This window comes from Larus michahellis, chromosome 8 (assembly GCF_964199755.1).
Source record: "Larus michahellis chromosome 8, bLarMic1.1, whole genome shotgun sequence".
NCBI lineage: Eukaryota > Metazoa > Chordata > Aves > Charadriiformes > Laridae > Larus > Larus michahellis.
In genome coordinates, this window is record NC_133903.1 from 45107292 (window position 1) to 45127502 (window position 20211).

General features: G+C 43.2%; 1 protein-coding gene across 19 annotated transcripts in view; it reads left to right on the top strand.

Moving 5' to 3' along the window:
* PTPRF (protein tyrosine phosphatase receptor type F) overlaps positions 1–20211 on the top strand; it is a 393802-nt gene that overhangs the window by 129881 nt on the left and 243710 nt on the right. For all 19 annotated transcript variants that reach the window (XM_074596399.1, XM_074596401.1, XM_074596398.1 and 16 more), the window contains one exon: positions 7097–7258. In XM_074596399.1, coding sequence (XP_074452500.1) covers positions 7174–7258 — 85 coding nt within the window. In that variant the 5' untranslated portion in view covers positions 7097–7173. The remainder of the gene's footprint in view (positions 1–7096; positions 7259–20211) is intronic.

Here is a 20211-nt window from a genome sequence, read left to right on the forward strand (position 1 = left end):
TGAAATGCCCAAGCCCCTGAGAACGGCCTTACAATTTGTTCAGTTTCCAGGAGGCCTCCGAAAACTTTCTGCACTGAGGCCGCTAACGAAGCTGTGTAGATATGTAGGTAGAGCAAAAGCATTCTTACAAAGAAGAAACTGATTTAGTTTTCAATTAGGATTTGATTTAGGATTTAGTTTGGTCCCAAGCCAGTAGACATCATGGAAATCCTTGAAGGGAAGGAAGGAGAGATTATCCCTCATCTGATTGATCTTTTGCATTCTTGCGGTTTTGGTTAAAATTAGTTTTGGTGCTCAGTGGATCTCACATCTGCTCTGCTTTGCCTATTCTGTCAGTCTGAGATGCAGAACCAGCGTGGAACCAGATGCAGAAATATCAGTACCACAGCTGTACAGTAAATAGCAGTCAGCTGCGGTGTGTTGTCAGCAGCAAGCCCAGAAGGACCATGTTTCTCATCTCTCCCTCTCTTTAGTTTAAAACCTTCTGCTCTACATGCTGGATTTGCAGAACTTGATGCCAAGGAGTTGGGTTTTAGAGGAGAGGACTTGGTACCTTGGGATTTCAATCTTTACAGCGTTTTCCATTGTGCTGAAAGCAAGCCCGTGATGGCACGGTCATTTGTATTAAGAATATATGTCGTGTGTGTGGTAATTTGTCAAGAAAGCACAGGAATTCTTGCTTTGTGGCTGACTCATGAGCACATTCCTCCACGTTAGCAGAGTCTGCTGATAGCTAAGGAATAGCTGCATTTCTTTTTAATTTTTGTAGGATTTTCTACTGCCCTGGACCTTTAATCCATGCATCTGGTTGTGCTGCTGGGCCTATCTGTAAATGTAGAAGACCTCTGTTGAAAGGGCGATACGCAATAGTTTACTACTTTTGAGGAGACTTTACAGGAGGCATGAAGAGCCTGTGCACTTGGGTAGGGTGATCTACAGCGATTTGTATTTAGTGCTCACTGTGAATGATGGCTGGGCTTGTGAGGCTCAAGGCTGATCTATATTTTAAGTGGACATTTTGACTTATCACCGTAGTTATTTAACGGGGCCCTTCATAATCCTTGTTCTAGTGGAAAAAATCCTCCTTTTTATCTAGGATTGTCTGTAGGCAATGACACCTTCAGAAATTAATACCTTCAGAAGCAAATGTAGCCAGGAAGGCAGACAGGAGTATCCAAGCTGTTCTTGCATCCTACTTTAATGCTTCTTTCCCTCTGCTCCTCTCCTTGGGTCAAGTTGTGATTTTGTGTTCAGGATCAGAGAGATCTGTGGCTGGGCCAGCTTGTTGCTGAAGCCTTCACACTTGGTTTTTTAATGCTTTGCCAAAATAAGGAGAATCTTTTTGAAGTAGCTCTGAATCATTCTTGCCGTTGTATATATTTCCCCATACCAACCTGCCTCTGTTCAGGTCTTTTTTTCCCCTAGATTATGGGATATTTTGGAGTGTTTCTTTTCGGTTGTGGTTCCCCCCCCCCACCACTCAGTTTTTAATTTTCATCCAAACAGATGATGAAACATTTTGCTGCTGGGGTCTGTTCTTTCTTCTGGATTTTTTTTTTCTTTTTTTTCTTTTTTGGAGAGTTTACTGAGACTATTCAACATACACTTTCTTTTGCTCTGCCTCATTCCATTACTCACAGTTATATGCCCGTGGCTAATTATACTCCTCCACTCCTTTCTTGGTGTTTGTATCCTTCATGTACTTACAGATGGTTATCAAATTCCCATCTTGCTTAGCCAGTCTGTCTAGCGCTTGCGACTTGACAGAGATTTTTATCCTTCCCGGTTCTCGCATTGCTTTGCTCATCCCTTCTCTCCAGATGGTTTGAGAGTCTTCAAACTGATGCTCTAGGCCTGCTCACACCTGGGTCCTGGAGATGATACCTTTGCTCATGTAGCAGTCGCTTTAGCTTTTGCCCTTTTTTTTCTGTATTGCAAGTTCATATGAAGTTCCTCCCTCCTCCTTTATGCTCATGTTGCCATCTTCATATATCTCCCCACTGAATCTTTCTAATACCTTCCCTGCATGTGGGAGTTTGGAGTGAAATGAGACTCATTTTGTCTTTTTTGGCCATATTGTTGTACTCCCCAAGTCTCTTTATATTATATTTCTCGCAGAAAAGCACGAAAAAATCTATGCTAAAGGAATACTAATGTAGCGAAGTGAAACATTCAAAAGTCATTAACTTGTGTGTAACTGTGCTTCCACAACTTTTAATGTGTGCAATGTGATGATCTTGAATTCTAGGGTGCCTCATGGTTTTCGTCATCTTCCTTCAGAGCACAGATGAGGTGTTATATACAGAATGAAGCAGTTGAGCTGTGGCCATTTATTGTTCTCATTTTTAATAGAGTATTAAATAGCTGCCTCATTGCTCTGTGTGGCGCGTGCCCCCTCCTTGCTTGGTCAGTTTCTCATTAACAACGTTTGTGTCACACTCCAAAGTATTGTGGTGATGGGGTCCCTTTAGAGCACTGGTTCCCCTTCAGGGTGTTTGTGTAAAATACAAAGTTGCGGGTAGGTGTCCAGAAGGAAAATTGGGTTTCATTATGGGTTACACATGCGGTAGAGCTGGGAGAAACTGATGTGGTTTTAGCCCTTTCTTCACTATCATCTGGGTGGCATCCAGTTGGTATCTTCTGACTGGCATCCTTGGGCTCACGGTGATAATGTTTTAAGAAGTTTCCACCTTGAAAAGCAAACACAATTGTTTCAGGTTCGTTTTTGAAAAGATATTATTATGTCTGCGGGTCAGATAAGGACATTGCGTATGTACTGGGCTTACCTTTCTGCCCTGTAAGTGTCTAGAGAGCCTCTTAACTGTGTTTCACAGCAAGTGCAGTGTCAGTAGTCAGACACACAACCGAACCTGGCAGTTCTGTGGATGTACAGGGGTCCCTGGAGGGAATATTTTTGTGCTGACTTGTTTAGATACTTTGGGTTGCAAAGTAGCTTTAACTTAAAAAGCGGTTTTAGTGCAATGTTTTTGACCCTGGTTTGGAACGGGCAGGCTTACTTTGGGGCTGCGTTTCTTCACCGCGCTGTTCACGGCTAGTGACCCACATGACACTTGCTTCAGTTTGGTTTGGTTTCCAGAAGAGTTCATAGAGGACATGAGCTATTCAGTGCTGGTTTGAAATTCCTCTTGACTCTTTAAAGTTGACTGCTTTTTCTAATCTCTTTGCCATCTCCTGCGGGACATACTCATTGCCAGAATTTCCTAGTACCATATGAGCTGTTGGTATTCTTGGCTCTGTTTTAAATGAGTCCAGCTTTTTCTGCTTGTCTGAAAGAATCAAACCATGTAGATTTCAAAAACGTCCTCAAGACCACCTCTTTTCCATCCACCTGCCCCATGGCAAAATCAGCTATATTTAAATGAAGTTTGCTGTATTTTTTGTTGTGCTATCCCGCTTTCTAGTTTTCTGCCAAACTAGCACTCGGTAGTTCTAACACTGAGTTTGTAGCAGAAGCAGGAGTTTAGCTTGCTAAACTCAAAGCTGTTTTTACAAAGCCATCTGGAGTGCTTAGCCTCAACCTCCTTTTGGGTTACGTGGTCTGGAGTTTATAATGTTGCCAGGACCAGATGCAGAAGTAGCAATGAGAATGTACATGTGTTTTGGAAAAACCCTCTTGTACAGTGTCTGGGCTCCCAAATGCCGTATGGGTTGTGAGGGGCTGGTCAAATCAGTGGGATTAAAGGGGGCCTTCAAATGCAGGGGCTTGAGGTGATCTGATGCACAGGAGAGAATTCCAGATGAGAGAGAGAGAGCAGCCTGAAGAGGCACGAGGTTGTTGGGGCAAAAGAAATGTTGATAGTCTTAAGAGCATTAGTGGGTTGGTTGCTGTTGGACTTGATTTTACCCAAGCAATACTGACTCTATATCTGTTTTAGCTCGTTACCAAAGTCTACCCACGTTATTTTATTTATAGATACTTTCTGTCTTATGCTGCCTTTCTGCCCCAGGAGAAATTGGTCCAAGATGGCAGTTCAAAACTGTCAGAGTAACACCGGCCTTCTAAGGGTTAACCGAGCTTCAGCTAACACCTTGCCTTGAATATCGTGTTGTCTTGTTGGGAGAGAGCACCTCCCTTCTGAAAATGGGAGAGCTGAACCACTGGGAGAGGCTTTTTCATATTTTCAGTTTCAAAAGAGAATGACAGCTACTGAGATTTATAAAATTTTAAAACATTCCAATTTAAAGGGCTTTAAATATTGAATACAGACAACTTTTCCATAGGCAGAGCAACCATGGAAAGAGGAAGCGGCAAAGTTTGATCCTGTTAAGGGCCAAAGGTGCTCTATTAACTTTGGAGGGACAGACAGCTGTCTTGCATAAGAAAATCTGGCTTTTCTGCCAGATGGTAAATTATTATAGAGCACTAAACAGTTGCAAAAAGATCAAGTCTATAAAGCATCTGGTAGGGTAACTGACAATTCATCAGTTTTGCATGATGCATGTTGTATGTATCTCATGGGCTTGAGAGGAAAGTTGTAAATCTGTCAAGCTTGAAACAGGAGAGAAGCTTGATCACATTTGCTGAAAGAAGAGAGAAATTGAGAGACAGACCTATTCTTTAGCTGAGGTTTTTGTGTTCCTGAGAGTTATACTCCTGAATGAGGGCTGTGGAGGTGCCATTCACATGACTTCTGAGCAATCTGCGCTCAGGGTACACCATTAGATCGGGCGCTTTTGTTGTTAATGGAAGTGAATGAAAGAGGAAAAGCTCTCTGAAAGCTATTCATCCCCAATCTGGTCTGATACATACCTAAGATGTTTTCAGCACCACCTGTAAAACTTGTTCTCTGTCCTAATCTGAGTGAGTTTGACACACATCGTTAGTTTTGACACAGTAATTTCAACCCTCAGTGGTGGTTTTTTTCCCCTCCCTAAGAAGAGTAGCCTCTTAAGATTCTGGCTGCTGTTGAGCCAGATGTACTGCTGCTTAAAGTATGCTTCAGTGGGTTCACTTCTCCAGGCTGCGCAAATTAGCACTGTACATGCAGAATTTAGAGACATAATCTTCACTCTTAATCCAGGCACTTCTTCCCATTCCCGTGTGGGCCCTGTCTGGAGAGCTGGCTAATGCCGGGCAAACAGCTTGGGGAGTGAACGGAGCTTCCCATTGGAAGAGAGCTTATACAGCTATAATATAAAGATACGACTATCTGTATCTGTCTCTGCGGTGTAAGACTTGTTAATGGTGCTTTTAGTAATTCTTTGGCGAGAGATGAATGAGGACATGGAGGTTGGAGAGCAACAAAGAGAACTGAGTGTGTGGCTGGTATGAAGCCTCTTCTGCAGCATTCAAAATCTTGCTGTGGAGCTTACTTGGATTTATGCTTTCTCATTGAGATAATAAAAGCAGGATGAGATGATCAGTATTCTCTCTGCATCTAGGTTCGAACTACGTTATTTTATAAAGTATTTTCAGATGTCTTGGCTGTAGAAGACATTGCATAAATAAAGATTTCTCTGTATTGTGTGATATTATAACGTGTGAAAAGATTTACCGTGCAAATACAGTAACAGAATGGAGAAGAATCATGATCTGCTGTTTGTTAGTATGATGCGATGTAAATATTTGCCTAGGTAGATTCTCTTGAGATTTCTTGCAGATTTCCCTGAGCACCAGCATTGCTGGCATTCTTTGAACACTGTGTTTTTGTCAGATGTAAACATGTTTGTAACATGTGATACCTCCATCAAAAGCTTCCTGGTTCTCAAAGAAAAAATAAAAAGCAGTAACATAGTTCATCTTTGAAAACCCCGGCAACATGCAAACATACCTTCGTTAGAGCAGTCTTGAATATGTTTTTGAAATGTCTGCTAACATGAATAGAGTGGTGGGTCGTGCCACATACAGTCTGTGTACTTGCAGATACTTTGCTTTGAGGATACTCATGGCATCCAGAATCTTACTTACACATACACCACTGGATACCTCATTTCACCAAGGCACTGTTGAAGACTTGGGAAACCTTCAGGTCTCAAGTCCTTTGCCCTCTGCAGGCTGCTGGATGTTGGGCTGGCATCTGCCAGGATGAGGTTTTTTCACTATTAATGCTGTATTGTCAACTTTTGGTAACTCCTGCAGCTTAGTGAAGGAGAATCTCGTTGACTTTTGAATGACTCTTGAGCTTGCGTTGGGATGCCCAGCACTGAAAGAGTGAGCTCCTGTCCCTGCTGAGCATCTTCGCTTTGAGGGAATGGGGCTTGATAACTCTGTTACAGTCTGTCTTAATGGGCAGACCTTGGACTTTCAGGTGAAAGTAAAATGAGTATATTCTCTTGAAAAGATGAAGAAGGCAGATATACAGAAACTGTGTTCTTTTTAAATACCTGCCGGTTTCGATTGGGTTTCAAGGAGTTTTCTGTGTTTTCTATATCCAAGCAGATGCCCAAGTTAAGCCAATTTCCAAGATAATTTGCTTTGTTCTGGAGAAGGAGTATCTAATCTCCAGTCCTTTTAGACGGTTCTCCTCTCCATTTTTGGGAGGTTGAACCTTAGGTGTTTGCTTTGGGTAAAGCTTCTCTTTATAGACACTGTTCTTAACCTTCTACTGGGACTCTGGTAGCCCTGTGAACTGACAGCTGATTCAGTTTGGCTTCTGTTTCTCCTGCTTGGACCTGTCGAGACTTGTCTGGTGTACACCAGCCCAGCTGGATGGGCCAACCTACGCTTAACATGTAGTTGACCGCAAGTCACCCTACGTATGCAATCAAGCATATCTCGCTTGGGCAGATGGATGAGGAAGAGTTACACGAGCTTAAGACTATTTCTTCCATTGTAACATGCAACTTGAGAACTATTTGTTGTGAATAACAATTGAAGGATGTATTTATATCCCATAATAGATTCTGGACATGAAGATAAACTTTGAGATGGGTGTGCATTTATGCCTCATGACCCTTGAAAACAGCTGGTTGGATTTGGGAGCATCAGTGTGGAGCTATGCTGCTCAAGCAGGAAAGATAAATTTCACTGTAGAAGTATCTGTAATCATGTCTTTACAGCGTAGTTTGGTTTATCAGCAGTTAATCTGTGTGGTGTCATATTTGATCATTTTCCTTTTCATCTCTTGGTTTGCAGGAGTAAGTCTGTGTCTGTAACGCTGGATGTGCTGACCACTTGCCTCAGACTGAAGAGGATTTGCTCTGCTTTGGAATATGGTGCCTAACTTCTGCGTCCCAGTACTCACTGTGCCAGCAGCCATCCTCTGCTGCTTGATGCTGCCTTTAGCAGGAGCAGACAGTAAGTAACATTCCGTTTTGGAAAGATTGAATACCTTGCAGACTTTTTCTCAACAGATATTAAACCTTCTTGGTTTGCATTAGAAACCCTGAGGACTGAGGGACGAACACCCCCCACCCCCAAATCTCTTATTTTCCAACGCACGCAATGCACATAAACAGTACGTGTGTGAAGGGGCAAAATTAGAACTAAAAAGGCTGAAAAAATTTATTCAAGCGCAGGAAGAGTTTCTGTAGTAGCTGCAAGATCAAAACCTGACAATTTGATTTTTAACATGTACAGACGAGTAAAGAAAATTGGGGGCGGAGGAAGAGAGAAATATTGGGGTCACGGCAATCCTTGTTACTTTATTTTCCTTGTTCTTTTACCAGCTCTTGTAGTTTGTGTAGTACTGAGACATCTCTCCTGAGTCAGCAAGTGTCTGAGAGCTGTTGGGGAAAGGGTGCAAGTTTTTACCTTCACGTGTAGCTCTCCTACACCTGTATTTCAGCACGTTTCCTCGTGGTTGTGCTTTAAGCTGTTGTGTCCGTGCCTGTTCCCCTGGTAGTCTGACAGCGCCGCTGTGAGTGGCTTTGATCAGCCCCATCCAGGCCAAGGAGAAAGCTGTGCGAAAACGCCCTTGTGGACACGCAAGAGGAGAAACTTGGCTGATGGTGGCCTACTGAAAATACCTTGATGTAGGAACTTCCCATCAAATGAGTTACGCAGAGTGCAGTAAACCTTGTGGGTTCTTTGCACAGTATTGTTTTGCGTAACTCCCTTGTGTGTATTTGCTAGGTTATCCCCAGGTATTTGTGTGGTCCCTTTTCCCCTTTTTTCACCAGTAACCAGTTTTTCCAGAGTGTCCGAACGTTTGCATGTTCGTTGCAGACTCCAGCAGTTGTGAATACTCTGTGCCTTTGTAAGCGCCGAGGGCTCCTGGGATGCTTGAGTCAGAGCAGAGGGGTGACCGTGATGCACCTCCTGAGCTGCCACCAACCGTCTGCTTCTCACTCCATTTTTAGCTCAATTTAGCCAGGCTTATAATTAAGATGTAATTTTGTGAAAGCTAAAGGAGATCTTGATTCATGTTGGTAGGAGCTTGGCTGAATGGAGGAAACGGATTGGGGGTCCTAAATGTCCTTGACTGAAAGGGGAAGGAGCAAATTTAGAGTAGCTGGAGAGAAGAGTGAAGGGGGGGTGATGTGAGGAAAGATACGAGTTCACTATTTTTGTTGTCACTAAGATGACTTGCACAGGCAGTGGATTAGCATGCAGTCTGTATGAGTCTGAGCTGCCCAGTTAAACTGGGGGCAGCAGCTGTCTCCTTCCTCTGCTTTCTTCCCTAGCTGCTGGTGCTGATGGAATATTCCTATTCAGATCACTTTATCCACACATTGTAGCCCATTTTGGAGTCTGGCACAGGGAAGTATATGGTTAATGTCTTGAGGTGTATAAAAATTCCCTGAAGCTCATCATCTTTATCCTGGCCCCTGCAAAGGAGAGAAGCATCACTGCATCAGGTGTACAGAAGCTGGTGGAGCTTCAGATGTCCTAGAACAGTTCTTGGCCCGAGGATAACTTGTAGTAGACATGGTTTGCTAAGTTTGTGGAATACTTCCACATGCTTAAATTTAACAAAATTGGCCCTGTTTCACAGGCCCAGATCCAAATATTGGTGTCTCAGATGTGCAACACTTCTGTGTTGAGAAGCAAGCATATCTGTGTGTGCGCCTTTTTCTCTGGCGCAGACTGACTCTGAATTACTTTTTTCTAATCTGGAAGGCAGATCTGGAGAATGCTGACCTTTTCACTGCCACAGCCACCACGGATTAACTGGGGGTTTCTTAGGATGGAAAGTGTCACTCTGTGTATTTTGGCAACTTACAGCTTTTCTATTATCTGACGCCACTGAATCTTGCTGCCAGCTCTCAGTGGCGGGAGCTGTGTGAAAGGGCCTGCTCTGTGCCCCTGCAGGGGTGAAAACAATCATCCCCGAACCCCGCGTATTTCATGTCCTGCCATGAGTGATGCAGATGGGCAAGGTACAGTAGTGAATGTGGCGTTGGGAAGCCCTGGTTCAGGAGAGAAGTGAAGGGCAAGGGGAAGGTATGGTAATATCTGCACACTGGAGCTAGAGAAGGGATGCTGTGAAAGGAGCAACCCCATATGCACCCTCTTCAATTTTTGTGGTCCCCAAAGCATCCTGTTGGCCCAAAGGCAGTTTATTTGGCTGGATTCCTGATACAATATGGCTGTTCTTGGGATTTCACTGGGGTGCCTCCTTTTCCCCATTGCAGCACTGTTTGGGGGCAGTGGAGGGATTGGGAGGCTCCTTATCTGCAAAGCGTTCTTACATTTCCCTAATTAAAAGCAACGTGATAATGGGAGCAGGGTTCTCCCTGTGTTTGAATTCCTGGAGTCAGTCCCCCAAATCACTTTTTATGGGAACGGTGAGGATCAAGGACAGGGAAGGAGGGCTGTGATGGGCTGTGCTGCATCCCCAGCAGCAGGATGCCGCGGGGCTCGTGGCCGGGTGCTCGGGGAGCCCCCACAACCAGGGCTTCCCTACCTTCCCCGCCTGCGCTTTGGAGCTGCTGTTGTCGCAACACATTTCAGCATCGCTACCGTAGCTTCCTGACAATTAGGCAGCTGGCAGATAGCTAGACGTTAATGCCTGAGATAAAACAGATTGAATATGTACCGCCGAGCAGAATTAACACCGGGTGCGCGCGCGCTGCGGTGCCTCTCCTGGAATCGAGTTCACAGGAGCTGTGAATAACGTCAGCGCTGAGGAATTGAAGGGGCATCCAAAGGTTAAGCGTGTGGCAGTGTGTCAGAAAAAGGGGGGCTCTCCAGGTGCCCCCCTGCCAGCAGGACGGGGAGCGGTGGTTTCCCAGCTGCTCTGGTGGGATGCGGGAGGAGAAGGTGAGCAGGGCGCCTGAACGGTTGATACAGAAGTGCTAATTTGGCAGAAAACACTTTGAAATCCTCCCCAGCTTTTACAGACTGCAGTAAGAAATTATTAAATTTTCTCTGTGATCTGACTGTGTTTCTGTCAGGGTGACCCTAATTCCATTAGAGCAGCTCGGAGCTGATTCAGGATGGCTGTTCTACACTTTCTCCCTCAGCTTGCTTGTGTTGAGTTTTTTTTTTTTATGCACTCTGTGCTTCCCTGTCTGTCAGCTTTTGATTGTGCATGGGAAAAATGGCTTTGCAGATTTCATTTAATGTTCATTTCAATTGTCAGCTTTTTTCCAGTTTTTGGAAATATGTCATTTACTCTAATAAAATAAAAAACAACAAAAAAAAATCGCCTCTCAAAACAAAATGCAGAGAAAAGAGGAAAAAATCAATACTGTCATCAGAAATCATCAGCAAAGTGTTTCGTTGTTGGCTTGGTTTTTTAAAAATTAGGCTTTGTTTTTGAAGTCCTGGGCACAGCTTCCATTAGCCAAGGGAAGACACCAGGTGACCCATCTAAAGTCTTTTCTACCCAAAATATATCTTGGTTTGTCTTGCGCAGAATTTCAAAGGGCTTAAGGAAGAGAACCACTTCAAAAGTGACCTTGCAGAAGGAAAGAACTAAGGCAGTATTAGGCCAACTACCCGTGAAGTGACACGTGGTAAACAAACAATTTGCACCTTTTGATTTCTAAAGATAGAGCAAACTTGGCTCTTGTTTGAGGGGGTGGGGGAAGCTTGCAGCCCGGAGCTGGGGCTGGAGAAGGCAGGTCTCTGGGTCCCACCAGCTCTGGTGAGCAAGGACCCTAAGTCTGAAGTGTCTCAAGGCTGCCCTGCCCCTTGTAAGAGAAGTTGCTTTATATCTGATAAGTATGCACGTTGTGCAGATTTATATTTTTTTTTTCAATCAAACATGCTTCTTGGATGTTAATTGGATTGAGGAGACACGTTAAAAAAGAAAATGAGAAGGTGAGATGTTGACACTTGGTAGTGTCAACATCTTGGAAGGCCTGGCAAAGGAGGAATACCGATGGCCTTTCTAGATAGGTGGCTACAGGTGAGCTCTGTTTTTCCAGGGATCTTGCATCTAGAGATTTTGGACAGAAGAGCGCTGGAGCATTTCTTATGGCATTCAGTTCCCCTCGTGCCCCAGCTCTGCCGTTACTGTTCTGTGTTCTGGGACATGGGAGTAGCGTGGCAGGTTTTGACTTCCCGATTCAGCTCTACCTTCTTTGTTTTGTAAGCCAAACGATGCCTCAACAAACAATGCTCCAAATACAGCTGCTCCGGGCCACCCTGTGGGATGGACTTGCTGTTGGGCAGGTCTGGAAAACAGCCACTTTGCGTAGCTGGGCAGCAGGGTCCCATCCTAAAAGCTGGACCTGAGGCTTCTCCACTGCTGCCTTGCATCTGTTCCTGTTTCCTGGTTTCTTTGTTTGCATGCCCGTCCCAAAACAGTGCACGTAGCGATTATGTGTGATTGGTATGATCAGATCCAGGTATTGCAGCACAGGTAAATACTAATTTTCTGCAATTCTACCTTGACTAGCTTGACAAATTCCATCAGTGAAAAGAACGTGTAAAATATTGTTTAGGAAAACCCCTGTACCTGAGGCATTGAGGTTGCATCATTAAGGGACAGGTTGATATATTAACCACAGTTACTGTGCAGCTTTATTTTTGGTGTCCTTACGCATCATATATATATGTAGGTATAAATGGATTCTGCACTTCTCTGTAAAATACCTCAACGCTGCCTGCTTGTAACTGAATATTGCAGGCATCAAGGTAGGAGGGATGCTGTGAGAGCAAACACTGTGTATAGAGTAGGCGACAGATCGTTCTCTGCATTTATGGCCATGCCCCTTTTAGCTCCAGCAGTTGCAGGAGTCAGATGAATTTGTTTGGGTAGCTACCTACAACAGGTCACAGCATTGTCATTTGTCTTTTTCTATTAATTGTTAAAGCTAAACATCGTTCATCAGTCAACATCAGCTGCTAGGTCAGAGGTCCCCCTAGCCCCAGATCCCTCATCCAGCAGTGGTCAGTACAAAGACCTATGGAGGATGTTAAGAACAGCATAAATATACAGTGATCCCCTCCCAGTGTCGCCGTCTGACCTTCGGCGAGTGGTGGCTCCTGAGCCCAGAGAGGTGGTGCTGTCACTTCAGACAAGCTCGCTCTGGGTTTTGCTCTCGGGCAGCTCTGAGCACATCGTCAGTCTTCAGGGACATCCTGGGGCCAGTGGTTTGCATGAAGACCGTGGTGTAGGCTCTGCCTTTTGCCTCTACCCCACGTCTCCGTGTTTAACCCACCTGCTGCTGCTGCGCGGGGCTAAAGCAGTCTCACTTGCCTTTGACATCGCTACGCCTCAGCTGCGTAGCCAGAGTTACTCTCTTGCCTTCACAAGGGAGTTCCTATGTTTAAGTGTCCATGTAAGTTATGCGGCACAGTGGCAAATGTTGAGGGGCTGATATATTTAATACCCGTTCTTTGAGAGACAGCGCGCTTATTGGCTCGGTGATATAGAAAAACAGTAAAACTACCTGCTTAAAATTTTATCTTCAGTGTAGATTCATAGATTTTAAGGCCAGAAATCAGATCAGCATACTCGTCTACTCTGACCTCCACAGCACAGGCTGTATAATTTCAGCTACTAATTTCTGCATCTACTTTTAACAGCTGTGGATGAGCTAGCACATAGCTTTTAGGAGGCTATCAAATCACAATTTGAAAACTAAATGGTAGAGAATCTACCCGTCTCCTATGTGATCTGTAAAAATGGCAAGTAATCATTACTTCTGCACATCTGTATTTATTTCAAGCTTCGTTTATGCATATTTTGGGTTCAGACACTGGATGTTGTAAACTGTGTCAGCTAGGCTGGAGACTCCTGCTATTTAATGCAATCTCCCTGAGAAGCAAGTCAGAGTGTAGGAGTTAGACAAGCTGAAAATTTGTCACTTTTGTTGTAGAAAAGTCGGTTGGTCTTGATATTTCTGGTCAGAGATAATTCTAATAGTTCTTCACTAATCTTCCAAACTTTTCAGTATGTTTTTTGAAGTCGGGCGACCAGGACCAAGAAGAGAAGTGGCCACATCTTGCCAGAGTACAGCAGCGCTTTAGCCCTTTTGCCCATAGCCTTGAGCTGGGAACGCGGTCTCTCCGCAATGTCCTTTGAGTCCCTTTCTGGGCCTCTGATTCCCAGGAAGCAAACGCCTATTTCATTAATGTGCTTTGGGTTTTTGCTTGTGAATATCTGCCCTTAAGAACATCAAAATGCATTTTGCTGGATCCCAGTTCATCCAGTCATGCGAGTAATTCTGTACAGATAATCTTCCCTTGCTGCTGTTAGCTGACTACCAGTCTTGGTAAAGCTTACCCTTTCCTTTCCAAATCTAATTGCAAGTTAGTTGCGTTTATTCACAGATGTTAATCAGGTGTGACTATTTGCAGAGGTTGCTGTGAGTATTTTAAGGAAATACTTAAAATATCCTATCATAGTGATGGTCACATTCTTTGCAGATGGAAAGGAGTGCCAGGAAACTGATAAAATAATAATGGTTTGTCATGCTGCTGCTTGCCACTAGTAGTACTGACGTCAGATAGGGGAACAGTATGAGGTCTGCTGGAGCATTCAGTATTTTAGCTGAGCAGTTGTGAAAAGCAATGAAGTGGTAATAGGGATGCCTTTTTTTTTTTTGTTTCTTTGATTATCCGTTCGTTATATTGGTGCTTCAGAACTATACTGTAATATAAGATGATCAACTCATTTTCGTGAACAACCAAGAATATGAAATTTGTTTGCTCCAAATGTTAGTCAATCTTTTTTGATGGTGAACACATTTGGTTTTAAAAGGGGGGAAGGAAAAAAAGCATCTGTTCATGGATGCTTTTTCTCTGGTAAGATGTGTATCGTTACGTATCAGTAGCTGAAAAGCAGTGGTGTACTCTTAATTGAATGCTGTATTTAGCCCCTTGTGAGAATCAGTGCTTTGTCTATTCCAAAGACAAATCTCATTTATTTTGTTGGTGTGAAAACACCGTAGGGTGCTTACTGAAAGTTTTAAGTCATAGAACTGTCTTTTACCTCGCACACTTTACTGACATACGATTACTGAATTAAACCAAAGCACGTTTTATAGTGGACCGTGGCTTTACATTTGGATATGAACCGTAGCCTGCAATGCTAGACCTTGCCCTGAATGTCAATTACATTTGGGCTTTCTCTCACATGGTATTAAAAAGAAACAATGACAGAATATATTCCATTTCATGTAGTACAGGCTGGAATGAACTTGTAGTCATGCTGTGCTTTTAGATGGTCCTTCATGCAATGTATTGCTCATTACTTCCGTTTCTTTCACAATAATTTTTTTAACAATACAACTTGCAGGAATGTATTTTGTAAAATTGGATTGAGACAGAAAAAGGAAATGTAAATGCCACCGTTTTCCAACAGAGGTTCATGTCACCAAGGGTGACCGTTGTGAGTTGGTGCTCTGGATAAAGTCGGGATGCCAAGAAGAGGTTTGGACTTGGTTTGTCTCTGCTACGTGTGCTTATTCTACTTGAGCCGATACTGGGTTCTCTGAAAGTAGCCGTGGTCTCATAAAAAGGACCATAATCAGTCCACTGTTGGCACTGGTTAGTACTGCAGATTTAAAAGGAAGATTGCACTCAGGGAATTCTTGCTTGCTCTTGCTGCTTTTCTTATTTATTTTTTTTTTATTATAAACTCTGTCTACATTTGATGACTTTGTTAGTTCACCTCAAAGTTGACTGATAAAAGCCCTTGCGAATTAATTGCCATGCGGGGAGGAGAAGACAATGACTCTTGAGCCTCCATACTTAGATATCAGAGTGCAGAACACACCTACGTGTTTTCTTGTGATTTATTTTTAGCCAAATTCCCTTCAGCTCTTAGTGCAACTGCTGTTGTGTTACTTCTGTTATTTTGAAAAAGGCGTTTTAAAGAGGCCAGGAAATACTCAGCAGCTTTATTTGTGTAGGTTTTTTGCCCCCGAAAAACTCTGTTGCGTAGCCATTTTGAGTCTTGGAGTCTTGGCGTTAGCACAACTGTGCCTGGCAGGTAGGACGGTTTGTTTTCAACTGCTTGTCAAACCCATTTGATGGCTTGTGTGGATGGGAGACGTGAGCGTGTGGCCAAGCTCTTGCTTTCGTTGTGGGGCCATATGTAAGGCAGAGGTGGCCCTTCCTTTCTTTTGAAACATGAAACTGAAGCTCTTCTCTTTTGAGGTAAATGTGAGAGTTGCCATGCATCGGTTTCAGAAAGGGTTTCGATCTTTGTATTTGCAAAAAAACACAGCTTGGAAGTGAGAAGGCTATAGGTATACTGTATTTATACAGTGTTTAATTTACAAGAGGGAAGATTAATTGGAAAACTGAATGATAAGTAGTGTGAAAATCTTGAGAAAAGCCCCAAACAGTTAAAAAACTGATAGGATGAAGATGACTATGTATTTTAATAAATTTAATAAATGGGGGTGGAGGTGTGTGTACTCTAGCAGAGGAAATCAGTAAAATTTGAAGAGGAAAACAGAGAAAATACGTTCATATTCCCATGTAAAGGACTGGGATGCCTCGTCCTGGCACAGCGTTCTCATTCTTGGCATGCTGACTGCAGAGAGTCTAGTGTGGCTCTCGGGAGGATGATGAGGGTAGTTCCAAGAGCTGGAAAGGCTCCCTTTGCTCCTGTTCGGTGTAACAGGTAATGGTCCTGGCTGTTGACTTGTCATTTATACATGCTGTATATAGACTTCCAACATACTTTTTTATGCTCCATTACACACAGTTTATCAGGTTACACAAAGTTCTTTAGTTACAACCTGTTGTTTTCAGCTTTTTACGAGTTCGTTTCATGGCTGAAATGCGCCCTGCTTGGTCTTCAGCCAAAGTTTAAGGCAGGGGGACTGTATTTTATGAGTTGGACATTTTTTTTTTGGATCTTTCTGAAAAAATTGTCTTTGGATGCTCTTAAAAACAAAGAGAGTGGAAAAATATTTTTGTACCCTGTGAAAAAAACCTGTGGTGTTATTCATAGGTCTCAAGTCTAAAACGTCTGTGAAAACATTTGACATTACTACAGATGCCCTTCAGCAGTCAAGAGAAAATGGAAATAGATTTGTGGGAAGGAGTGACCCATAGAAAAATAAGCTGATGAATAATATAAAGGGGATTTCACGCTAAATCATCAGGTGCATGTGAGTAAGGGACGCTGTCTGAGCTTGCGTGTAACTAAATTGCCCGCATATTCATTCTGTGAATGGAGCCAGAGCTGCTCTCATCTCAGCCTTCCCAAAACCCGGAGGTGCACAGCAGAGGCAGCCCTCCAGATCCTCCAGCGCACAGCCTGGAACGTGGGCAGAGAGAATTAATTCACATTGACACCGTGGAGTTTGTGTTCTAGTGTGTTTGTCTGTTTCTTGAGGCAATTGTGCAAATAGAGAGTTTTCTTTGTTGAAGTTGCTGTGCGGCTGCACTGTGGGCCACAAGGGTTTGGACTTGGCTTTCTTGACGATGCCTGTTGAACCTTGATTCTGCTGTAGTAAATGCATGAAACATTTAACATATTTAACTGCCTAAGTTTGGGGGTTTTTTTTCCCCCCTTCCTATGGCTGCAGAGTTCTGTGCCTTTATTCTAGGAGCAGAGTATGATTTGGGTTTTTTTTACACGTTAAGACAGAATCCTGTGAATACGTATTGTTCAGTCAGCATCTATGCACTGCTCAACGTCTTTTCAATTAGACATGCAGCCTTCTGTTGCAGATAAAGCATTTTTTTTTTGGGCAAATTAAGCTAAAATTTCTGGCATTGTCTTTAATCTGTAGTATGTTGCGTGAGAACAGTTCCTTGTATGATTTTGAGGAATTTAAGAAACTCCACTTAACATATAAAGAGTAATATGCAGCATGCCACATAGTGTTTTCCAGGTTTATGTGAAATTGCAGAAGAGACCATGAATTATTTTGTGTTACGATCGTTGCTGGACTGCGTCAAACTCAAGGTCCATTTATCCCAGAATTGCCCCAACGTAAGGTTCCAACCATGACCAACAAATGGTACATGTTTTAGGGTGGTGCAAAAAGGAAGATTCCATACTCTTGCCTTTCCTCATCCCAGACAAATTAGTTTCCATTTCCTATGTAAAATTAGACACTGTTGCAAGAAGCTAGACTTTTATTATTGTTTCTGTAAAGCATTATTAATCGCAACAACCCTAAATATTGTTATATCCACATGGGCAAAGGAATAATACCCAACGTAGATTTGTCAAGGTCAGATCAATCTAATTTCCTTTAATGACAGGATAACAGGCTTTGTGAATGGAGAAGTGGTAGATGTCATTTATCTTTAGTAAAGCTTTCAGTGCTCCCTCATGAGACTTTTTCTTGTGAAACATCTGCTCATAGGGTGGGTATTTGGCAGTTTGGTAGCATTCAACATTTGCAGTAATGATCTCTCTGATAGAATAGAGAACATGCTTATTAAATTTGCAGGCAACAACAAGCTGGGAAGAGCTGCAAGCATGTTGGAGGATACCATTAGAATTCAAAATGATCTTTACAAATTGGAGAAACTGTCTGAAAGGATGCATGTCAATAAGGAGAAATGTGGGTAGATGTTTGAAAATAGGAGTAATCAGCTACATAAATACAGAATGAGCAACAACTGCCTAGACAGCTGGTATACAGAAAAGGTCTTGCAGCGCTAATGGATCAGAAACCATAGAGGAGTTAACAATGCCATGCTGTTTTGAGAGAGACAGATATCACAGTGATATGCAGAAATGAGGAGTACCATCTTGAAGACACATTAGATAGCCTTTCTGCTCTGCTCACATTGATAAGGCCTCCAATGAAACGACATCTCATCTTGAGCATCCCACTGCCAGAATGGAAGGACTAATTGAGGATAAGTCAGTCCTCCCCGTACGGTGCTAGGAGAAGAAATAATGTGCTTAAACTGCAGCTGGGAAGTTCAGGTCAGGCACTGAGCAACACTTGCTGACGTGAAGGATTGTCGAGCACTGAATTGAATTTCCAGAGGAATTTCTGGAATCTCATATACAAACAGAGAAAGTGTTCCCTCATATAAGTTTTGAATTGCCAGTGTTAGTTCTTAAATTGAATGTTTCTTTACCTTCATTTATGAACCAGGAAGGTACAGGCTCCCAGCCTGTCTTCTCTAGGTTACTCTGGTATTTTTATCCTGTCCTTTTTCATCCCTCTCTCAAGTGACAATCACTTTCTTCCATCTGACTTTGTAACTTTGTGTGAAAGTGTTTTCCAGGCCCTTAGTCCTCCTCAGTGCCCTTCTCTGACTTTCTAGCTCTCCTCAAAAGGAGCTGATGGGGAGAGTATGGGGGAGACTATGCCATTAAGAAAACGAGACTTTGAAACATCCTCTGTATGTAGTTTCCTCATGAACCCTCATAGGTTTGCTGTCCTTTTGCCCACATCTGGACGCTGACTAAAGGTCTTTCAGCTGCCTGTTATGGTGCGTGGTTCATTTTCTGAAGCCATACAGTAAATTCAGCTCTGCAAATTGTAACAGGTAGTTCCAGTTTTGTTATGTGGGGTTTTTTTGGTTCCCTCCCCCCCTCTCCGTGCATGTTATGTATTTATCTGTGGTAGCCATCTGCCCTGAGACTTTACCACACGATGTGTGTGTACAGAGGTCTGTGCCTGAACTTTCACGGTTGCGGGAGCTTTGCTGCACCACGGCAGGGAGTCTTGGCGCCTGCATGGTGGTTGCTGCCGTGATGCATGAAAGCCTGTCTCTGTCATAGCACCGAATGTCTCTGCTGTTCTGCAGTGATTGCCGAATAACGCAGCCGGTGTGGTTGTGCTGGACAGTGTTAACACTGCGCATTCTGCAGCGGGGCAGGTTGGAGGGTCTGCTTCTCGGACCATGCCAGGGGGGCGATGCTGCTTGCTGTCTAGAGCAGTGCTGACCCGCAGCCCCTGGGAGTGCATCGAAACGGCTTCTGGCAAAAAGAAATGCTTCGGGGGACAACGGCAAAGGATGCTGTAGGTCTTGTAAGACCTGACTAAAATCTGTCTTAATGCCTATTTGTGTGTATGAAAGAGAAAAATGTATTAAAAATGTGTGTTTGTGTAGAATACTTTTAATGCCAACATTAGTGGAAAGGAAGATGTGCAAGGTTTTTTTCCTTCTTCCTGTAGTTACTCTTTGTGTGAATAACTATGCATCAACCCCATGGACTTCTGTCTGGTCAGTGGAGTCCCAGGACTGTGAGGGATGGGAGTGCCTCACGCTTCATGTTAAAAGATTATGGTTAATTCATTGTGTATTTGTTTTCGATAAGAAAAAGGTATTTGCCCATCTAAGCTTTTCCTTTCCTGGGTTTCATGTAAGAGCCATGTACTTCTTGGAAAGCTTTCTCAAAAACAGATCAGAGGAAATTTGTCTTTTTAATGAATTGATTTAAATCAAGATGCGGGCCATTACATGAGTTCTTGAATTCTGGAAACTCTAGCCATTATGTTGGGGTGGTTTTTGCAGTCAGAGTTTGGCTTCAAACTGCAATTATTTTTCACAAGACCAAGAATGAAGTCTGTTGCCTGTTATGAATAATAGAGTATGGTAATATCACAGCTATATATGCAAACTCTGCAGACTGGCAGCGCAGCTGCTAAACGTTACATTTTTAAAATATGTACAATCTTTTGTCAACAGAATTAAACCCAGGAACATTACATGGTTTGTTTCTGCATGAGGATGTTTTGTAGGGAAATTTAATGGTGAACTGTTCTACATTTTGACCTTTAAAAAAAATTTTCTGAGGCTTTGCACTTTCTAGTGAATTGGGGAGATTCTCAAATTAAGACATGTGGAATCCTAATGGCCATCCTGACATTTCCTAGGCCTGGCTGGATACCTGGGCTTGATTAGTTTTCTAATGTACCTGCTCTGCCAAGCTGGAGAGGCTCGCGCGCTCTGCAGCTGAGCTTTCTTTAAAGCGA